We start from the raw sequence: 19,569 nt of genomic DNA on the forward strand, positions 1-19,569 counted from the left end.
CTGAGTCCACCCACAAAACTTGCATGAAAGTAGAACTAGATATTTATATCACCATCCGTTTTGATTTGCACGACTTGACCTGGAAACAATGACTTTTGGCAGGACAGGACGGGAACCCGCTATTGGGCAGGAGAAATTTTTAGGGGTGCCGGGAACACCATGTGTCATGGTGTTCCCTCACTCATAAAAATTTGAAAATTTTTATTTATTGAAATATAAAATTGAAGGGTGTTAAATTTTCAAATTTTTATGAGTGAGGGAACACCATGTGTCCATGGTGTTCCCGGCACTCCTAAAAATTTCTTATTGGGCAGCAGTGGAATCCAATGACCATAGGCATAGGGGACTTTTTTGGCTACTCGGGATTATATTTACTCCAAATATTTTAACTGTTAAATTTTTGTTTAAAATATAAAAATTAAAATAACTGTTAAAACATTCAAAATATAATACTTAATAGTCCATCGGGGAATGGGTCACAAAGTAACCACTTTAGTGATAATGGGGAAGCTTAAGAAGATTAATCCCAAAATGAAAATGCCACTTAAGTAATCACGAATCATTAGTGCGGGTTAATTTGTTTTGTTCTTTGTCACCAAAAACTACTTTCTTTGTCTTTTTATCCACACTCGATGTAATTGATACATTGAATATATTATGCTTCAACGTATCCAATATATCAAAATTTCAGCTATTAAATTTGGTCAATAAATTCTCGATCAATAATCTAATAAAAAAAAATTTAGTATATAGAAATCTTCAAACAATGATGCGAAGGACTTAAATGAAACACGTTTACTACCACGCAACGTTATAATCAAATAATACCATGTAGAAGTATTTATCCAAACGATAGTGCATTATTGGACGAGAAAGGGGAATCATCGTACTAAAATCAGTAGACAATGTGGGTCATAAGTAATCATTATAGTAAACTTAACTAGGAAGTTTAAGAGGATTAGTACTTGGTTTCTTCCGTGACCATTCACTCTCTCACTCTTCCGTGCACACTTGTTTCCAGGTTCCGACCATTTTTTTCTCTTTTCTCGGTTCAAAATTGGATGGAACTGCATTGAACCCTTTTCCAGATTCTTCGTTTCTCTCTAAAAAATCTAATCTTTTGGGTTGTTTTTGTTTGATCGGCGGTGGGTTCTGGGCAATCATCTCTCTCGTTGGCCGCCTCCTCATATCTCTTCACAGGTTCGTCTCTTAACCAAATTCCTTATTATTATTATTTTTTTAAAATCTTATTTTTAACGATTTCTGCCCGATTCTGCTTAATTTATGTCGAATTTTGGACTTTAATTCGCGTATGGGTTTTGGATATTGATGTCTGATTTTATTGATTTTGTTAGTAATTTGTATTCTGTGTTTTCTCTGGTTGTGGTTGTGCTGGTTTTTGTTGGTGGAGCTTGTATGCCATTGTTCGCTGTCCCCTTTTTCCCCACTTCTTTGCTTCAATGTAGGTTTACTAACGGACGTTTGAGAACCATGTAGGTTATCTAACGGACGTTTGAGAACCATTTCGTTTTCAGTTTCTGTTTACACCTTTTTACCAAACAAGTTTTCAACGAAAACCAAAATCCGAATGCTACTCATGTGAATTTTCAAAATGTGGTTTTCGGTTTCCAGTAAACTAAAAACAATTACTTTGTAGTGAATTGGAGTTGTGGTAGTTCTCATTTATCTACCTGTAATGTAGTTTCCTATTTGAAACTTACAGTCTGTTGTTCTTGTCAGTCTGTGTTTGGTGATGGATTCAGTTGGTGATAAGTGGGATGATGAAGAACGCTCTGTAATCGGAGACAAGGGAGAAGTCCGATACATAGATTTCGATCATGATAAATCGGTGCGTAATTACAATCCTAATGAAGAGGGTCCAATTATTGTTTCAGTTCCTTTCCCTTTTGTGGATGGAAAGCAAGGTGGAAAGCCTCAATCAGTAGTTGTAGGAGAAACAGCTGTGGATAAGATAACTCTTAAGAACACCACCACTGATCCTGTGGAGTGGGGTGTTACAATTTATGCATCGAATCCAGAGGACTCATTCAAGCTTTCTCTGATGGAACCTCCAACCAACAACTCTGATTTGGAAACCATCCAAGCCTTCCTTGAGTGTACTTCCCTGGAGGACAGAGTGCTGCATCCTGGAGATACTCTGACTGTATGGCTATCATGCAAACCCAAGGAAATTGGAGTGCACACCTCAATTGTGCATTTTGATCTTGAGGCGGACTTGATTGAACGTGCTGTCTTTCTATTGGCAGAAGATAAGATATCCCAGTCTTTAGCCTCTACAAAGCCATACACAAGAGGCATTAAAAAGAAACCTCTTAATGTGGAATCTCATATTGGGTCTGTACGTCCAAGTAGAAAAACATATCGAATGTACAAAAATAGGCTTCCTCGATATGACATTCCAAAGGACATCAGAAGCTTGATTGAGAGTGGGCAGATTCCCTCTGTTGTGACTGAAGGTCTTACAAGAGGGAACTATCAACATTTCTTCAAAAATTTACTCATCATGGAGGAAATAGCACTAGAGGTAAGCTCTTCATTTTGAAACAACACTTTATGAAGTTGTTTGTGATTTGTGCTTAATTTTGTGATTCCTTCAGGACAGCATGAGAAGTTATGATATGGAAGGCGTTCCTTTGAGGAAGAGGGGACAGCAATATTTGTCCCTTGAAGTGCCAGGGCTTGCTGAGAGAAGGCCTTCACTTGTTCAAGGGGATTTTGTTTTTGCCAAGCTTGAGTATGAAGATGAGAGAAGCCCTCCATATAAGGTTGTTTCCTAAACCAAAAACTTATCTTCAAGACCAAACCTCCAATCCGTTACTAAATTCAATGATTGTTAATATTTAGTATTATGAATTGCGTGGCTATTCGAATTATTTATGTAATCATCTATCTATTTGTAAATGCTTAGTTCTACCAAGGTACATTTAATAATTGTTTCATGTTCTTAAAGTTGTCATCTAGAGTGATTTTTGGCCAAACCAAATAAGTGAAATGTTTAGCGTCTGGCAGAAGTTGGTCATTCATGACTATGTCCTAAACCAATTGGTGGGTTCATCCATGAAGAAAGAGAATTTCATCCATGCATATGCCTTGTGTTTCATAAGCTGTTGGCTAATTCATGTGTTAGGGATTTTTTTAGTCGTTGCTAAAATGTTTCCGTGTTATTTTAATATCCAGAATATGTAGCTTATCTTTCAAAATATTTAATGTGTTCTGTTCAGGGTCATATCTACCGTGTCGAGGCCGATGATGTTTACTTGAAGTTTGCCCCAGAATTTCATTCACATCATAGAGACGGTAACCTTTATAAGGTACAATTCACATATAATCGAAGCAGCATGAGAAGGTTATATCAAGCTGTTGATGCTACAGAAGATTTAGATGTAGGGTTCCTTTTTCCATCTGAGTCCACTCAAAGAAGGATGATTAGAGCCATGCGAATGGTGCCTATATCGTGTACCCTTAATGAGGAGCAGAGGCGCTCGGTTGAGATGATCCTTGGCTGCAAAGGAGGGCCACCTTATGTAATTTACGGCCCTCCTGGAACAGGTAAGACTATGACATTAGTTGAAACAATCCTGCAACTCTACACAACCCGGAAAAGAGATCGAATCCTTGTTTGTGCTCCTTCAAATAGCGCAGCAGACCACATTCTGGAGAAACTGCTCAATGCAAATGCTGATGTCGTAGTTCAAGAGTTTGATATATTGAGGCTCAATGCATCTACCCGCCCTTATGAAGATGTCAATCCCGACCTTATTGACTACTGCTTCTATGATGATGATGCCTTCACCTGTCCTGAACTCCATGCCCTGTTGAGCTATCGGATCATCATATGCACCTATACGAGTGCCTCCTTGATTTATGCAGAAGGTGTCCGTCGAGGCCACTTCTCTCATATTATCTTGGACGAGGCAGGCCAAGCTTCAGAACCAGAGACCATGATCCCGATATCGAGTCTCTATAAACAGAATACAGTAGTTGTTCTTGCTGGTGACCCGATGCAATTAGGTCCAATCATAAACTCCAGAGAAGCAGAAACCTTTGGTTTGGGGAAATCATACTTAGAGAGGATTTACGAATGTGATTTTTATAGAAATGGGGACAGAAATTATGTTACAAAGTTGATTAAAAACTATCGATCTCACCCGGAAATTTTGCATCTCCCTAATGAGCTGTTCTATGGACGAGAGTTGATTGCTTGCAAGGATGACTCGGTTTCCTTCATGGCAAGGGTGGACCTTCTTCCTAACAAGGATTTCCCTGTTCTTTTCTTTGGCATCCAAGGCTGTGATGAGAGGGAAGGGTGTAATCCATCATGGTTTAATCGGACTGAGGCAAGTAAGGTAGTAGAGATCACTAAACGGTTGACTGCACGAAAGAATTTGAGTGAGGAAGATATTGGGATCATAACACCTTATCGGCAGCAAGTGCTAAAACTGAAGAAAGCTTTCGAGAATGAGAACATGCCTAATATCAAGATTGGAAGTGTTGAGCAATTCCAGGGACAAGAGAGGCAAGTTATTATAATATCAACTGTCCGATCAACAATCAAACACAATGAGTTTGACAAAACGTACTGCTTGGGATTTTTGAGCAACCCAAAAAGGTTTAATGTGGCTATTACTCGTGCTAAAGCTTTGCTAATTATAATTGGTAACCCGCACATCATCACCAAGGTATGCTCCTTTGTCTTACAGCAGGTTACAGGACATTATCTTTCGACTACTGGTGTCTACTGGTGTGTGTGTGCGTGCGTGCAATCCTAGGATTATTTTCTTATGATTTCAGTTGATTGGTTTTGGCAGGACCGGAACTGGAACAAGCTGCTTTGGCGTTGTGCTGACAACTCATCCTATCAGGGTTGTAGTCCCCCTGAGAGACAGGAAGATGATGAAGACACATCTTTCTCTATAGATGATGGGCAGCCGGAAGAATTCTTGCAAACAGAAGTCCCCCAGCCTGCTGGGGTTGGTGAAGCTGAATGGTCTGATTGGAACATATAAATTGGAACAGAAGTTTATTTTCTTCATATACTATGAATCCATGGATGCTAGCCAGAACTATAATTTACTTTACTTTTCTTTTTTAATTTTACGTGCCATGAATCTACGGCACTATTCCAGCATGATTTGACATGCCAATTTCATGTAGGACTACATTCAGCTCGTTGTGTTTGTGTGAAAGACGAAAGTTGATTTTATAAGTTATGCAGATGAAACATATTTGTGGGTGAATTTCATTATACTTCATTGCTCAACTATCACAGGTTGTCATCTCAAAATTAGGCAGAAATTTATATGTGAATGTACAATTTTTCATGAATGCCAATGTGACAGGGTAACTACACAAGCTTTCCTGATGAAGTCAGTACGAGAAATGCCGAAAGGGCGGTGGAATTTTCATCTACAATCTCAATGAATATAGGAAGCATCAGCTGGACATGGAAACAAGGAAACTCAGTAGGGCAGGTAGAAACCAAGTGTTGCTTGTGTGAATTTGTTTCACTGCTGCTGAAACCCTAGCCGGATATACCGCTGAGCTTGGTGGAGTCGGAGATCTGTTTCCCGGTGGAATGCTTGTAGTGTTTGCTGATTCTGGTGCTAAGCTCATGAGAGGAGATGAAGCATTGCCAACAGACTCAAAACCTGCAAGATAATAATAAAAATGGGATTTTTAGGGTTTTTACAAAGTCGAAGTTTTCTGCATGGCATTTTAGAAGTGAGATTAGAAAAGTGACAAATGGGGTTTTTAGGGTTTTTCTTAATTAGCCAAGATTAGCATGTAGCATCCCTCTTGAATCTCAATGCACTTCAAAGACAATTAATAATAATTATTAAATAATAAATACATTTTTGAAGGTTAAAATCCAAGAAAGTCGTGGAGTAATTGGGACTAATTACCAGAAGGAGGAGGAGAAATCTCTGAAATTGTTGAGCTGCGGAGAGGAGGGAGTTCTGGCGATCCTGTTGCAGTTACACAATACAATCAGAATTTTCAGAACCAAAGTTTCTTGAAAATTCGCATTCATGGCGTCAAGAAGTTAAAAGATTGGTAATTTATGAATCGATATATAAAACCATAAATTGGGCTCAAGAACCTGAGCAGAGCGATTCCAAAGACTCTGCACTGCTTGTGTTTGTGGAAATGTCTCCGAGAGGGCAAGTGGAAGACAAAAACAGAACGCGACTCCCGTTCACGGGAAACCCGAGCATAGGAGGATCCTGGACCAGGTAGCAGAGGCACAGAGCGCCGCCGGACTCCAGCGACAGCGAGAACGCGTCGCAGCACTTGGGTGGGGGCGAGTCGGAGAGGTTGTTCGGCGGAGACGACACGTACGGCAGGCACGGCGAGAATCTCACGAGCTCGTCACCACAACTGGGTAGCGGCGACGGCGGTTCTGCTGCTTCGGTGCTGATAATGGCGAGCGTCAAGGCGAGGAGGATGGCCATGAGGGGCGGACGAGCGGTGGCGGTGGTTATCATGCTCGAGAGTTTGAGAGAGAAATGGCGGGAAACAGAGGAATTTATATAATTCCAGAAGTGCCCTTTTCAGGTTTGCAGTTAATAACGAAGAGTGTAATTTTAACTGCCCAAGCTTAACCTTATGGAAGCGGTTAGAATTTGCTTCTAACAAATTTTGTAGCCAAACTACTCCAATCTACTGGAAGGAATCGAATTTGGGTGCATAACGCAGAAACATTGCCTAGGCCAATCGACTTACATTCAGTAACGCGATCCTTTTAGCATTGCTCAACAAGAAAATGATAGAAGCCTCAACATAATCGTTATTCGAAAAAATTACATTATTGGTCAATTTACTGTGGCACAAGAAATAGAGAATTCATTAAAGCTAATACAATGCTTTACAAGCTTGAAGAGCAAATGGCAGTAGCAGCATTGGTAGTGGATTAACCTTGGTCTTGTCCTCTCTGTTTGATTTCCTCTTGGGACCATCGTCGTTGGTTTTGGTTACTTGAGGGCCTTTGGCTGATGTGCTTCTATTGTAGCGTCGTCAGTGCTTCAACCGGGGCCAACAGGACGGTTCCTGGATCAGTTGTAGTAGAAGATAGACATGGCACAGTTATACCTGGACAGTGAGTTAAAGGAGGTGCAGATATGTTAGACTTTGATAATGGCAATGACAGCGAGATGCCGGAAGAAGGTAGGGGTGGGAAGGATTCTCCTATCAGAGCACAAGCATTCATACCCAGCTTGGAGAATTTGATTAAGGGCAGTGAAACAAGTTTCAGAATCATCCACAGAAATAAACCCAACATTACTGGGTTTCCAGCAATGCTCAAGTATTACTTATGTCTTTTTCCTGCATGTTTATTAACTTCAACTGACACTTTGATTTTATGCCTTATTTTCCTTCAATTTATTTCATTTCATTTTAGAAATATTGCTCTATTGATACATTTGTTAGTTTATAGCATTCCAGCATTTTGATAACGAAACTATTTACTGAAATTTAACTGTCTTAATTTCTAGGCGACCGCACCAAAATGCTAGTTAAAGTTGAAAAGCCATTTTATTAATTGGTTTGTATTACAATTTGAAACATTATCGATTATGTCTGCTATCTTTTTTGTCAAGCAAATGCTCTGTCATCTTTGTATAGGAACAAATTCATATTGTGACAGGCAGAACGAAATGAGTTGACACGTATCACTCCTTTCGTCTTTTTATTGTAAAAAAAAATCATGCAATTCGCCCTGCATGGTGGGTTGATAAAATACAACCCTTTCACATGGATTGTGAGGAGTATTATTCATGAATTCTCAACTGCAGAGGAGGTTTTTAATTTGTGACTTGAGCCACAAGTTAAGCACAAACATTGTGTGAAATGAGATGATGAGTCTGTTTTTCCTCAGCTTTTATATAAATGTTTGCAAATTCTCAAATTTGAAGATAACCACGTCATATGGTTACAAATTCGAATTTTGAATCCAAATATCTACTCAAAGTCAACAGATAGAAACCAAAATCATTTTTCATTGCAGATAAATGATAACTTTATGAGTCATTTCATCAAACGCTTCACTCATCCGTTCACACAAAACTTCAAGAATGTCAGAATCAATTACATCTCTGCGCAAAATTGAGTGTTTGACTCCAACATTCTTGCATCTAGGGTGGAGTGAGTAGTGAAGTGATCGATGCAACGTCTCACGAAGAAAGAAAATTGTGTCAGCCATTCGTAGGAGTCTTGAAGTAATTTACTGAAACTGAATTTGTGAAAGGTCCCAAATTAAAATGAAACAAATATTTATTTTCACTGATTCTATTAATAACCACCTAAATATGGTTTACAATGATCTGAAGTAATGAAATACAATAATCACACTCAATTATAAATAATATTTCTCAAACAATGTACGAAAAATGTGTAGAGGCAAACATATACAATCGGCCTAGAAAAACTTCATAGCTAGAATGCCGGATGCCAATAGCAGAAGGGAAGGCGAGTAAGAGAGTGTGGCAGCCGAAGGAGTCAGAACCGGGCGGCTCCCAGGAATTGCGTTTGGAGCTGCAGAACCCCCTGTTGTAGATGGCGGAGTTAAATCCGGTGTGTTGTCGGATTCCGGTGACTCAGCAGATGAGGTGGGTGCTGGGACAGAGGAAGCTGTTCAACAGAAAACATGTTACGAGACAATCAATATCACGAACCATCGCCATTTCGAGCGCTTTTAGCATTAAACAGCTTCGATGAAAATGTACTAATTTAAGAAGTTACCTGTTGGAGCAGATGGTGAAGCTCCAGGAGAAAGAGCTGGCGACAGGGAGCTAGGACCTGCCAAATTCAATTAGACAGCATTAGTTCACCAACTAACAACCATACAGTATAAGAAAATGTTTACTCGTCAGGCAGTCCGACATGTTATGATATTAGATTGTCAATATCAATTATTATCGTAATATAACATATTCGACTGTCTGACAAGGGAACATTAACCTAAAATTACAGTACTTCAGGTAAAATGGTACCTGGAGCAGGAATAGGTGCACCAGCGGCTGCACGTTGATCATATGTTCATGTTAGTAATCATATCATAAAGTACACATAATTAATCATGTTTATAATACTGAAAAACCATGTCAAAATTACGAAAGTTTAAAATTAACCTGGGCATTGGAGAGGGACGCCAGGGAGGTTGCAGGCACGAGGAAGAGAGATGGCTAGAGTCCGGTTGATTGGCAACTGGAAGGGAACGCCTCCAGTCGCAAGGAGGCAAAAACAGTCCCTGCTAGTACTTGTGATGGATTTTAGCGAATTGCAGCAGTCTGCGGTTGGTGCTGTACCATTGGCGCTGCTGTTAGTGAGAAAACTCATGCAAGAGGAAAAGCTAGCAATCGTGTTGGCAGTACAAGGGGAACGAACTTGCGCGGAGACTGGCAGAGCCAGGACAAGAGTCACTGCCATTGCCATAACTAGGCGGGGAAACGACACGAAAATCTCCATAGTATCTGAATCTTTTGGTGGAACTTGGAAGGAAATCTGTGGTTATGTAGGAGTTGGAAATGCGTACAAACTTATGATGAATTCTGAGTTGTTTGAGTTGCGTTTGGAAGTGAGAAGGGTGAGAGAATTTATACATGAAGGGAAGTGGAGGGAACAAGAAAAGGTGAATTTTCTGAGTTGGTTTTTGGAGCTCAACTACCTTAACGAACCTATGTGGAAAAAAATAGGGTGTTTTGTCACTTTTGTTAGCGGTGGGATTAGCATGGCGTAACAGATTTATGCACCGTCTTTTGATTTGCATTTTCGCTGAGACTTTGGTGAGTAAGAAACGTCCAACCCTGGTTTTTATTATGTGGCTTCATATGGTTGGTTCATATCATTTGTTTAGAATCATACTAATAGGAACATAAAGAATGAAAATGTGACCAAAATGAAGTAACACCAAGTGAAAAAGGTGTGAGAGATTCTTCCGTGTATCCGGTGGTTTGTTAATGTGTTTTACATGTCATATGATTTGGTCATTATTTTCTTCTAATTCAATCATATGATGTGTGAGATAAACAGATGTTAGTAAATCAATTACATTTAAGATTTTGCCTCAATTTCGATCCTTGTTATCTGACTTCTCTAATACAAGGACTCCTAAAATTGAGAACCAAAAACTTAACGATAATGCTTCTTGTACACAATTAGGAATTAGCAAAAGAATTATGTACAAGAAGCATTATCGTTAAGTTTCCAAAAGCTTAACGATAATGTTCGAGTTGTCAGATTTTTCACTTTTCATGAAAAGAGAATAATTCTTTAGTTCTAAAAAGAAAAGGAAAAAAAAAATTGCTTCAATAATCATTTTCCTTTTTGTTATAGACTTAGAGAAGAATTTACATAAAATGATTTCACTATTACGTAACACTTCTGTCTAATAAGTTCATAACCTATTGTCATGTCTAAATTTCTCTCAACATGACAATGCATGACATCACAGTTGCAGTAAACTGATTCCGTATAATTTGCTGTCCAAACTTAGGGTTTCAATAATCATTTGACAACTCGAACATTTTGCTGACCAACATGGAAATACAAGATAAAAGTAGTTCACCATACCTCATCTCATGAACAGGTGTTAAAACATGCCTCATTGTTCACAATCATAATCTCAAGTCAACTTTCCTTCTAGAAACTACCAAGAATATCGCCGTCAAACAAATCGTGTGCATTATTCTGAAAATAAAAGAACGGTAACCTTCTCCCCAAAATCTCTTCCAACATACATAGCATCTAGGAATTTAAGAAGAAGTGCCTTAACAAGTTTCTGTATTAGATGTTAGATTAGTCACCGACAGCGTTTGAACTCACGCCATCATACAAGAGCTCAATTCATTTCCATTACTGTGGTAAATGATCACTTGCATCTTAACTCTTAAATTTGAGATGATGTTTAGGGTAACTTTTAATATTCTTTCTTCTTTACTCTCTTAATATTATTATTCGTAGCCAGAAATAAAAGATAAAGTAGTTTGTAAGGTTTTATGGAGCTCGTTTGGTGCCTATTAAATTGCATTGAATAACTCATAATTTGAGGTCTATTTGAATGTAGTAGTAAATAACTTTTCATTCAACATACTATTTCTTTAAGTCGCCCAAAATGGAATTAAAAAAACATTTCTTCATTCCACAGACTTTAAATACAATGAATCATCTAATCCAATCATAAATACGAAGCAACCCATTTTTAGACATCAAAAATGTTTTAAGTTGAGATCTAATCTATGCCAAAAACAATAGAAGTTGGTAACCCAAAAACCGACCTTCATACTATTCCACAGCCAGCTAAACCACACAACAATTGACAATTTAATAAATCTTAGCTTTTAACTAAATGAAGAACCCATTGTGACATAATACAAGTAGGAATAGTTAGGTTACCAATTAATCCAACATTTTTGTCCTCTCTCTTCATCTCCCCCACTACAAAAAGCCACATATTTCTCCTCTAACTTCACCAAATCAATCAAAACAGTCGTATCCCACTTCGGATATCACAACTTCCCAATCACTTCTCACACAAATCCAAACAACTTTTATTCCAAATTTCCAATGGCACGAAAGTTTGAGAAGTCTCTAGTCCTTGTCCTAGCGACCATGTTCTTGGCAAGGGCAGCAGCACAGTCCAGTTGCACAAATGTGATCATCAGCATGTCACCCTGCCTCAGTTACATCACTGGAAACTCCTCAACCCCTTCTTCCGGATGCTGCTCGCAGCTAGCTAGCGTTGTCGCTTCCTCCCCACAGTGCTTGTGTGAGGTTCTTAACGGCGGTGGATCATCTCTGGGGGTCAACGTGAATCGGACTCAGGCTCTGGCATTGCCTGGTGCTTGCAATGTCCAGACTCCACCACTCAGCCAGTGTAACGGTAAGCCTGCACATGCTCAATGCCTTCTGTCGGTGTTTAGAGTGAATCTCACATCAGGGAATTGAAGCCTTGCCTAATATAGTATAAATGATCTTAGGCCTTTCCACCCTATTTATTGGTTTCGGGTGGATGGTCACATTCTAATGATCGTCTTAATCTTCTTCTAATAACTTGTATACCGTTATATTTGCGCAGCCGGTTCTCCAGCTGACTCACCAACAGGAGCAGCAGACTCTCCAAATAGTCCTTCAGGTACACAAAACAGTTCATATGATTATTTTAGCTGTGAATGAATCTATAGCAATTTCTACAAGGTTGACGCTGTATTGGTGTTCATATCGTGCAGGAACCGGATCAAAAAATGTACCATCGACTCAAGGTGGCTCGTCGGCCGGCAACTCCATCAAGATGTCTGCCACGACTCAACTCTTTCTTCTCTTGGCTGCGGCATATGCTATCTTTACAATGTGCTAATTTTTCTTTTCTGTTGGCCAAACATTTCGAGTTACACATAATACTGTTTGTGATTGTTAACGTATTCGATTATTATTTTGAATTCAGTTGTTAGATTATTGATATATTCCTTGTGACCTCAGAGAGGTTGATATAGTTTTTGTACTTTATTTTTGCTAGATTTGGTTTTTGTACTATTGAAAGAGGCAATCCTGCTCTCTTCCCTTTTTTGTTATAATAAACATTTTCTAGCTTTTGGGTGACAAAATTATCAATTGAATTGGAATTATGATAATAAACATCAATCACAATATATAACAACTTCGGTAGAAAACTTACACTTATAGTACCACAAGTTCCAATCTCCGTCCTCCCGGATAGCAACATTGCACTTCCTGCAAAGGTTTGTCTCCCTACAGGCGGCTGGAGATGTAGGAACAGTATTAACTTCAGCCTAGTTTGCACATATGCAGAGATCCTACACTCAGATGAACCTCAACAATGTCTTGCTGAATCTCCGGAGAAGATGGTTCAAGGGCACCGACCGCTGTTTCTCAGTCAGTTTTAGATTAACTGGGAAACCCTCTGCATATCTGCAATGAGCAGGCAAGAGTTTGCAAATATGTAAAACGACAAGTCCATCTTCAAGTATACATCCTCAGGCATTCTCCTTGCCAACCCTGAATATTAAGCCAAGCATCTCCATGTACTCTTAGATTGATATAGTATTGTCACTCGGAAAAATTGTAATGTTACATTATCCTAAAAAATCATCAAAATTTTGATAACAAAACTTAAAATTTAAAGAAGCACAAAAGCGCAAGCCGCACCAACATGACTGCTGTAATCTCTTTCTTCCGCACCTTGATGCACATCAAGAATGTGATCTTGACCGCACAAATTCTTCTAATCTGTCCCACACCTCCAATGCTGCAGCTCTATCTTGATGTCGTTTATTCTTGCTAATCTGCACATTTAGAACACAGTTCAATATCGTTCGAGAACAGAACAAACAAATAACAAACATGAAGTGACAATGATTTCAATTACAAAACCAAGTCCCGAACTAGCTCAAGATGGTGAAAATTCTTACTGAGATGATCTTCACATTCCACTGCTTCACAATTTTTGCCGACTCCACGCTATCATCTTCGAACCGCATGAAGAAACCCATAACTGCATTACAATCAGACAGATACAAAATAAGCCAAATCATATCAGCTACAAATACAATGAAGTTTCAAAAGCCACATAAAACAAAGTCAGAAAGCTAAATCTCAACGAACCAGAAAACTATTTTTCAATGCAATTAAAACCTCAGAACTGAAAATTTCCACTTACTCTTATTGAAAATCTCAACATGGTCCTTGAAAGGCCAATCCTTGAACTGCCATTCCTTCCCTAACACGAAAACCGCCACAACACGGTCCCAATCCTCCGCCTTCAATGCTGAGGGCTTATCCCTAACCTCATAAGCCGTCACCACCCGGTCCCTATCCCTACTAAACTTCTTCTGCACCGTCACGCAGTCTGGCTTCGCCCCATTCATCTGCTTCACCTTCACATCAGTGGGTATATAAACCCCATCTTCCAAAAACTCCTTCACATTGTAAATCGTAATCAGCGTCTGAAACGCACTGGGCACCAAAATTATGGGCACCCCTTCCCCAACTTTACCTCCTTTCAAGTGCAATTTGGGCTTCGTATTCGGGTCGTAACCCGATTCATCTCCGAACCCGGTCAAGCCCCTCTCGTCGGAACCCATTAGCCTGCTCTTCGCCACCAGCCCGTCTTTCCTCTGCTGCGACTCGATACGCTGCCGTTCCTCTTCCCTCTTCGTCGCCGAAGTCAAAACGGCGTAAAAGTTCCTGCCTTTACACTCCAGCAACCCCTCGCGGTCCTTCAACGGCCTCTCGCTGGAGCAAATCAAAGACATGTAGTCCACCGGCGTCTCAATTTGAGTGAAAACCCTAGAATCCAAAGCGGCGTAATCGCCGTTGTCGTTGCTGATGTGGTTACCGTTGCTGGCGGAATCGAGGGCGGCAGGGATTTTGGGGTGGTGTATGGCGTCGTTCTGGGGAGGGAGGATGAACTCGATGGAGTCGGAGGAAGAGATCTTTCCGGTGAGGTAGTCGAGGAGGGGCTTGCGGTCGGGGAAAGTGACGGAGGGGATCCCCTGGGTGCGGGCGCACTGGATGTAGTCTGTGTGCTTGATTTGGTGGTTGTTGACGTAATAAAGGAGGGTTTCGAGGGTGTAGAGATTGCCTTGCTTGGAGCGGTAGGCGGTCTCGGCGTGGCAGGGGAAGCTGTAGTCGGAACCGAACCGGAACTCGTCGTTGACCCGGACGATCTTGTCGAGCTCGCCGCGGATTGTGAAGTCGCGGAGGGCGGAGAGCGGGTCCATGGAGGATGATGCTGTTGCTTCAACTGTGGAAAGTGATCCGAGTGATCACTGAAACACTCTGATTACGTGCGGAGAGTAAACGGCACCTATCTGGTTCAGGGTTTGGCCCGCTTAGGGAGGAATACGATTATTTCACCTCCTCTTTCCATCTTCTTTCGCCTCCTCTTCTCACCTTCTCTATTTTATATTTCTTTTTTTATAAAAATTTAATATAAAAGGTCGACCTCTTCTCACCTTCTCTATTATATATATATTTTTTATAAAAATTTAATATAAGAGGTCGGCATGATTTACTATCACTCTTCAAATCAAAGGGAAGAAAATAAAAAAAACAAAAAAAGAAAGGATGAGAATCCTACTTTCTTTTGGAATGGGGTTCCCTCGCATTTATAGGGCTTCTGTGTAAAGTGGGTTTGTACATTGGGCCTTGACATATGGTGGTGCTGTGAATTTAATCTAGTGCACATTGTCAAAAATGTAAGCAATAGTTATCGAGTCAGGAGAGATTTTTTTAGTATATTTGGAAGACAGTAGATACATCATCTATCATAATATAAGTAGAAAGACACTTAAAAATAGGGCTAAAACCTCAGACCATAAAGACTGTGGCTTAAACCTCAGACCATGAAGAGAGGGAATTAAGCGACGAATGCGATCCAGGCCATTGGCGAGTAAGCAGATGAATAAACTATCAACTTCCTCACACCTAGCGACTAGGTAGCATGATGAAGGGGAGAGATTTTTCAGTGTGCTCGGAACATAGGATACATACACCGTATGTCATTATACAAGTAGAGGAACACTGGGAAAAAAAAAAAATTCTTCCACTTATATATAATAACATATGCCGTACCACCTTATGTTTCGGACACATTGAAAAATTTGCAACTTTTAGGGCTTCTAATTCCCTTCGGCACACAGGACCCCGAGATTACTATTTATATAAAAGAAGACGTTGTCAATCGGGGTTGTGTGAAATCCACACGCAAGAGAGAATTTATGAGGTAGTCATTTATCATAGAATACCAAACCAAAGACATTATTTTTCCTTTATTAAATTTTTTATTTTAATTTTCAAAGAAAGCCGATCCAACATGCAAATACAGTACATTAAAACTGTATATTTCAATGGGATTCTTAATTATTTGCATGCTCTCCTAAACAAGATCTACACAGTATGAATAGATTCCATTGTGATCGAAAGTTAGTTCAACAGCTTACCAAGTCAGAAGAACGGTCAAATGGTGTGCCTTATACCAATTACCAGCCAGGATATTCTACATATACTTAAAACTCAACCAAAACACTGTTCATTAACAGTGTGAGGACAAAAATTCCCTCCAAGTCCTTTGATATCAGTCCTTTTTTCCATTTGACACAGCAAAAGGACGGGTTTGCCCTCCAAGCCCACGCGTCCATCATCGATGCACCTTCTGCTTCGACTTCCGCTTCTCGACTCTTCTGCTTTATTCCGCTTTCTCTCATCCAAAAAAAAGAAAAAGATCGCTGCTTCTCCTACTCTCTCGCTCTCTCCAACAGTTTTAAGGATTGCTGCGTGCTTCAGATTGGTTTCTGGAAATCGGAGGAACCGATGAAATTGACGTTTGAATTTCGAGGGGAGGTTGAGTTCTTTAATGTTTCTGATGAGGTTTCGTGCGTACGAAGTGTTTTCCATCTCCCATTTTCTTGATTTATTAAGGACTTATTTGCATTTTGTTGGATTTGTAGATGGGAAAATATCGAAGTGAGAAAGAAGCAGCTCTTGGTCGTGGGAAGTGCCTGCGGAAAGCTGTTTCTTACAGGGAAGCATATGCTGCACACCCAACTGAAACATTGAGTGAGGTACTCAAGTATAGGTTTGGTTTCATTAACCTTTTGGGTTATTAAATTTGTATGCTCTGATTGTTTTGCAATTTGAGTTTGGATTGGAATTTAATTTTGATTTACAAATTTCTGATAAAACCTCAAAAAGAAATTTAGGAACGTGTATTTTTTTTTTTTGGTCTTCTTTCTTCTGATTTTTTGGGTTTTCATCTGGGTTATTTTCTGAACATGCTCCATTAATTTATTCTTGGTTTCGTATACCCTACAGCAATCAAATAAATAACCTTACAGAACCAGAAGCCACTGAAATGGCGAGTGGCATATATGTTTATTTCTATGTTTTCAAATTTGGGTTTTAGATATTTTTCTTTGTTTTGGTTAATTATGGAATTTTGGCTCCCAATTTCTTAAAACTTATTTTTTTTGCTATTTAGTGTGAGAATATGGGTCCAAGATTGGATTCTTCCAATTTCTGGGCGGCGAAAACAGGTTGGTGACAGTAGAGAATTCCAACTTCTTTGTGGTGGAAATCATAGTTTCATTTTAGATTTTCTTTGGGGTTTAAGAAATGAGTTGGAATGATGTCTCATGATTATGAGAATGTTTTTTTTTTTTTTTTAATTTAGTTGTGAACCTAATAATCTAATTGTGTCTAATGATTATGTGAATATTAATAAATTTAGTTGTGAACCAGAACCTAGGTATCAACCAAGGACTGATATCAATTCTACACCAAGTCCCAGAAGGTCATGTTGGGGTATATTGGAGAGGAGGCGCTCTTCTGAAGACAATTACAGATCCAAGTGATGTGCATTGAGAAGTTGCTTGCATAGGGCCTTAAATTTGCCTGCTTCTCATTATTTCAAATTTCAGGTTTTCATCTCAAGCTGCCTCTGGTCACCCATTTTGAACCCGTTCAAGTGACCCTACAGACTGATCAGGTAACTTTGGTAATCCATGTTTGGATGATTGAGGATTCTGTCTTTCCCTTCATTATAGCTTTGAAAGCTTCTGTTAGCAACATTGTAGGTAAGGGATATTCCATGCGGTACAAAAGGGAGTGTCATGATCAATTTTGAGAAGATTGAGGTAAGGCTATGCGATATTATTCTTTAGTATTTGTATATTAGTTTCACTTAGTTGAAGGTCTTGAAAAACTCCATTTAATAAATCCAAAACGTGTATTCCTTTAGGAGCCGTTTGATAACCATTTGGTTTTTAGTTTCAAGTTTTTGTTTAGATTTATTTTTGGGCATTTAAAATAACTTTACTTTAGTATATGTAGATTTAGTATTAAAATTTAGTATAAATTTATATATTATCTTCTTCTTAGGTTCTTCAAGCATTTAGCTTCTTAGAATATCATTTTTGAAAAAAGCTGGAGTAGTGCATTTTATAGTGTGGCCTAACTTCCTTTTCATTGAAGTGGGATTTTTGAGAGGGACTGGTGGATCATTGAAAAGGAACTTGGTAGAAATTCCTTATTACACTATTCTGTCTCAAAAGTTGTGAATTATATACAGGTATGGATGTTGTCTTAGCAGATCGTTGTTTTAAACAACTGACTCATTTTTTGCTATTACTTTTCAGATTTTACTTATGTAAATACTCTCTCTTCATTTTTCAGATGGTTGACAAATTGGATGATGAAACCATGGCAATAGAATTTGGTCCATCTGATTTTAAAGAGGCCCTATAAGGTAATATGCTCTGCCTCAATGTTACAAAGCTCTTACATTAGTTTTTTCTTGCTCCTTTTTAACTCTTGACATGATTTCAGGGTGTTGGAAGAGCCCTCTTCTGAGCACATGTCGAGGGTCAACTAAAGGTTAACAGATTTGTATATTTATTATTAGCTATCTCTTAATTATGATGCCGTTAAAAAAAAAAAAAAAAGTTAAGGATAAGTTGAAGGGTTTGAAAGAAACTAAAGTGGAATTAATTGGAACCGAACCATTCACTAGAAATCGATATATTTTTAGGTGTATTTGGAATACAAAGTAATATAATAAGTGGTATATGTGGTTTATATTTTCTATACTTTTTTCTTATAATCTCTTATGCCTTGGTCTAATTACTTTGTTGAATTCAATTTGTTTTTGCAGAAACTTGGTTGCAAGGCAAGTTGGAAGCGCAAAAAAGTTTGATCGTGTCCTATAGAATTGCCAGAGAATGTCATCTCTATTTTGTGCAAAATCAGACTTCTTTCTGCACACGAAAACACTAGGTAAGCACGCATCATCCTTATTTTGTTCATGATATAATTCTACAATCTATAAATTTATCTCAATTTTTTTTCCTTGCCTGGGATGCTTCCTTAATGACCAACATAGCAGAGGACAACTTTTAGTGTTGCAGTGAACAACATTTCCCATTAATGTTTTTGGATAGGAAGTGTTTTTTCGTATCCAAAGAACTTCGTAATATTTTTAATAGACGAAATAGGTTTCTCTTTTGATATTTAAATTTGTTTCATTCATGATGAGGTTGTGTATAATTTGTATTGGCATTGGTAACTCAGTTTTTGACGCAAACATTGTTTATGAAGATTGAAATTGTATAATCTTTCATATAGTTTTCAATCCCGCAGCGACGCGTGCGTACAAATTCTAGTGATCATCTAAACTTCATCAGTTCAACGTATTGGATTTAAAGTAAAATGATACCAACTTAGAGGAAATATTCTACCAAAGTTCTAGACTTCCAGGTACAATATACCAACACTATCTGGACTTGCTAGTAAGCTAGCGATCATATCGAAACAAGGTCGCTAGCTAACTAGCAATTTAAATGAAATAAAGTCGCTAGTTCGTATCGATCCCCCTCTTTTTAATTTTTTTATTTATTTTTTTTCTCTTACCATAACTACAAACTATCATATTCATGTTCTTCAAAATATATTTTTCCATGCTAAATCTATTATAATTAATATTTAAACAATTGAAATGAATGATTTAAAACCTAAATTTAAAGATATTCTCATATTTTC

The 19,569-nt window shown here is 38.7% G+C and overlaps 6 protein-coding genes across 16 annotated transcripts; 3 read left to right on the plus strand and 3 right to left on the minus strand.

The window, feature by feature from the left end:
- The first annotated feature begins 546 nt into the window (after positions 1-546).
- On the plus strand, positions 547-5,258 carry SDE3 (P-loop containing nucleoside triphosphate hydrolases superfamily protein). Of its 2 annotated transcripts, none has more exons than XM_068476277.2 (5): positions 547-1,200; positions 1,741-2,545; positions 2,619-2,786; positions 3,243-4,700; positions 4,830-5,258. In XM_068476277.2, exons 2-5 carry the CDS (start codon positions 1,754-1,756, stop codon positions 5,025-5,027), a joined length of 2,616 nt encoding a protein of 871 aa, XP_068332378.2. In that variant the 5' UTR covers positions 547-1,200; positions 1,741-1,753; the 3' UTR covers positions 5,028-5,258. The 2 variants fall into 2 exon arrangements, with proteins under 2 accessions (XP_068332378.2, XP_068332379.2); XM_068476278.2 differs by having other exon boundaries at positions 969-1,200; positions 1,724-2,545.
- A 36-nt stretch (positions 5,259-5,294) lies between these two features.
- On the minus strand, positions 5,295-6,563 carry LOC137736142 (non-specific lipid transfer protein GPI-anchored 25-like). Its single transcript, XM_088682993.1, has 3 exons — positions 6,122-6,563; positions 5,925-5,987; positions 5,295-5,669 (listed from the first exon to the last, which is right to left on the minus strand). The coding sequence occupies exons 1-3, from the start codon at positions 6,504-6,506 to the stop codon at positions 5,455-5,457; spliced, it is 663 nt and encodes a 220-aa protein (XP_088539119.1). The 5' UTR covers positions 6,507-6,563; the 3' UTR covers positions 5,295-5,454.
- Positions 6,564-8,274: 1,711 nt separating this feature from the next.
- Positions 8,275-9,598, minus strand: LOC137736459 (non-specific lipid transfer protein GPI-anchored 20-like). The gene is made up of 4 exons (XM_068475725.2): positions 9,150-9,598; positions 9,012-9,038; positions 8,761-8,817; positions 8,275-8,649 (listed from the first exon to the last, which is right to left on the minus strand). Exons 1-4 carry the CDS (start codon positions 9,484-9,486, stop codon positions 8,438-8,440), a joined length of 633 nt encoding a protein of 210 aa, XP_068331826.2. The 5' UTR covers positions 9,487-9,598; the 3' UTR covers positions 8,275-8,437.
- A 1,534-nt stretch (positions 9,599-11,132) lies between these two features.
- On the minus strand, positions 11,133-14,976 carry LOC137737480 (protein CDC73 homolog). 5 transcript variants are annotated; one of them, XR_015954911.1, is made up of 6 exons: positions 13,694-14,926; positions 13,446-13,528; positions 13,216-13,319; positions 12,692-12,945; positions 12,267-12,383; positions 11,133-12,145 (listed from the first exon to the last, which is right to left on the minus strand). XR_015954911.1 is itself a non-coding variant. In XM_068476973.2 (4 exons), the coding sequence occupies exons 1-3, from the start codon at positions 14,754-14,756 to the stop codon at positions 13,227-13,229; spliced, it is 1,239 nt and encodes a 412-aa protein (XP_068333074.2). In that variant the 5' UTR covers positions 14,757-14,976; the 3' UTR covers positions 12,606-13,032; positions 13,216-13,226. The 5 variants fall into 5 exon arrangements, 3 of the variants coding, with proteins under 3 accessions (XP_068333074.2, XP_068333075.2, XP_068333073.2); XR_015954910.1 differs by having other exon boundaries at positions 12,692-13,032; XM_068476973.2 differs by lacking the exons at positions 11,133-12,145; positions 12,267-12,383 and having other exon boundaries at positions 12,606-13,032; positions 13,694-14,976.
- Positions 11,584-12,661, plus strand: LOC137737482 (non-specific lipid transfer protein GPI-anchored 26-like). The gene is made up of 3 exons (XM_068476975.2): positions 11,584-11,899; positions 12,095-12,151; positions 12,246-12,661. Exons 1-3 carry the CDS (start codon positions 11,584-11,586, stop codon positions 12,371-12,373), a joined length of 501 nt encoding a protein of 166 aa, XP_068333076.2. The 3' UTR covers positions 12,374-12,661.
- A 1,185-nt stretch (positions 14,977-16,161) lies between the features above and the next one.
- On the plus strand, positions 16,162-19,329 carry LOC137738271 (uncharacterized). Of its 6 annotated transcripts, none has more exons than XR_015954613.1 (10): positions 16,162-16,277; positions 16,328-16,377; positions 16,485-16,598; positions 17,275-17,383; positions 17,454-17,521; positions 17,610-17,669; positions 18,208-18,280; positions 18,361-18,408; positions 18,686-18,807; positions 19,156-19,329. XR_015954613.1 is itself a non-coding variant. In XM_088682284.1 (9 exons), exons 1-7 carry the CDS (start codon positions 16,181-16,183, stop codon positions 18,277-18,279), a joined length of 570 nt encoding a protein of 189 aa, XP_088538410.1. In that variant the 5' UTR covers positions 16,162-16,180; the 3' UTR covers position 18,280; positions 18,361-18,408; positions 18,686-19,165. The 6 variants fall into 6 exon arrangements, 1 of the variants encoding a protein (XP_088538410.1); XR_015954614.1 differs by adding an exon at positions 18,007-18,103 and having other exon boundaries at positions 18,686-19,165; XR_015954612.1 differs by having other exon boundaries at positions 18,917-19,165.
- The last annotated feature ends 240 nt before the right edge of the window (positions 19,330-19,569 follow it).

This window comes from Pyrus communis, chromosome 13 (genome assembly GCF_041283825.1).
Source record: "Pyrus communis isolate YQ-2024b chromosome 13, ASM4128382v1, whole genome shotgun sequence".
Taxonomy (NCBI): Eukaryota; Viridiplantae; Streptophyta; class Magnoliopsida; order Rosales; family Rosaceae; genus Pyrus; species Pyrus communis.

Coding starts and splice junctions, on each gene's coding strand:
- SDE3 (XM_068476277.2), top strand. CDS start 1,754: ATGGATTCAGTTGGTGATAAGTGGGATGATGAAGAACGCTCTGTAATC. Junction 2,546..2,618: donor TGGAGGAAATAGCACTAGAG/GTAAGCTCTTCA, acceptor TGATTCCTTCAG/GACAGCATGAGAAGTTATGA. Junction 2,787..3,242: donor AGAGAAGCCCTCCATATAAG/GTTGTTTCCTAA, acceptor TGTTCTGTTCAG/GGTCATATCTACCGTGTCGA.
- LOC137738271 (XM_088682284.1), top strand. CDS start 16,181: ATGCACCTTCTGCTTCGACTTCCGCTTCTCGACTCTTCTGCTTTATTC. Junction 16,278..16,327: donor GATCGCTGCTTCTCCTACTC/TCTCGCTCTCTC, acceptor TTCAGATTGGTT/TCTGGAAATCGGAGGAACCG. Junction 17,384..17,453: donor GAAGACAATTACAGATCCAA/GTGATGTGCATT, acceptor TTCAAATTTCAG/GTTTTCATCTCAAGCTGCCT.
- LOC137736459 (XM_068475725.2), bottom strand. CDS start 9,486: ATGGAGATTTTCGTGTCGTTTCCCCGCCTAGTTATGGCAATGGCAGTG. Junction 9,039..9,149: donor CGTCCCTCTCCAATGCCCAG/GTTAATTTTAAA, acceptor ATCAACGTGCAG/CCGCTGGTGCACCTATTCCT. Junction 8,818..9,011: donor TGCACCTATTCCTGCTCCAG/GTACCATTTTAC, acceptor TGAATTTGGCAG/GTCCTAGCTCCCTGTCGCCA.
- LOC137736142 (XM_088682993.1), bottom strand. CDS start 6,506: ATGATAACCACCGCCACCGCTCGTCCGCCCCTCATGGCCATCCTCCTC. Junction 5,988..6,121: donor TTTGGAATCGCTCTGCTCAG/GTTCTTGAGCCC, acceptor TAACTGCAACAG/GATCGCCAGAACTCCCTCCT. Junction 5,670..5,924: donor GATTTCTCCTCCTCCTTCTG/GTAATTAGTCCC, acceptor ATTATCTTGCAG/GTTTTGAGTCTGTTGGCAAT.
- LOC137737482 (XM_068476975.2), top strand. CDS start 11,584: ATGGCACGAAAGTTTGAGAAGTCTCTAGTCCTTGTCCTAGCGACCATG. Junction 11,900..12,094: donor ACCACTCAGCCAGTGTAACG/GTAAGCCTGCAC, acceptor ATATTTGCGCAG/CCGGTTCTCCAGCTGACTCA. Junction 12,152..12,245: donor CTCTCCAAATAGTCCTTCAG/GTACACAAAACA, acceptor CATATCGTGCAG/GAACCGGATCAAAAAATGTA.
- LOC137737480 (XM_068476973.2), bottom strand. CDS start 14,756: ATGGACCCGCTCTCCGCCCTCCGCGACTTCACAATCCGCGGCGAGCTC. Junction 13,529..13,693: donor TGTTGAGATTTTCAATAAGA/GTAAGTGGAAAT, acceptor ATTGTAATGCAG/TTATGGGTTTCTTCATGCGG. Junction 13,320..13,445: donor GGAATGTGAAGATCATCTCA/GTAAGAATTTTC, acceptor CTAAATGTGCAG/ATTAGCAAGAATAAACGACA.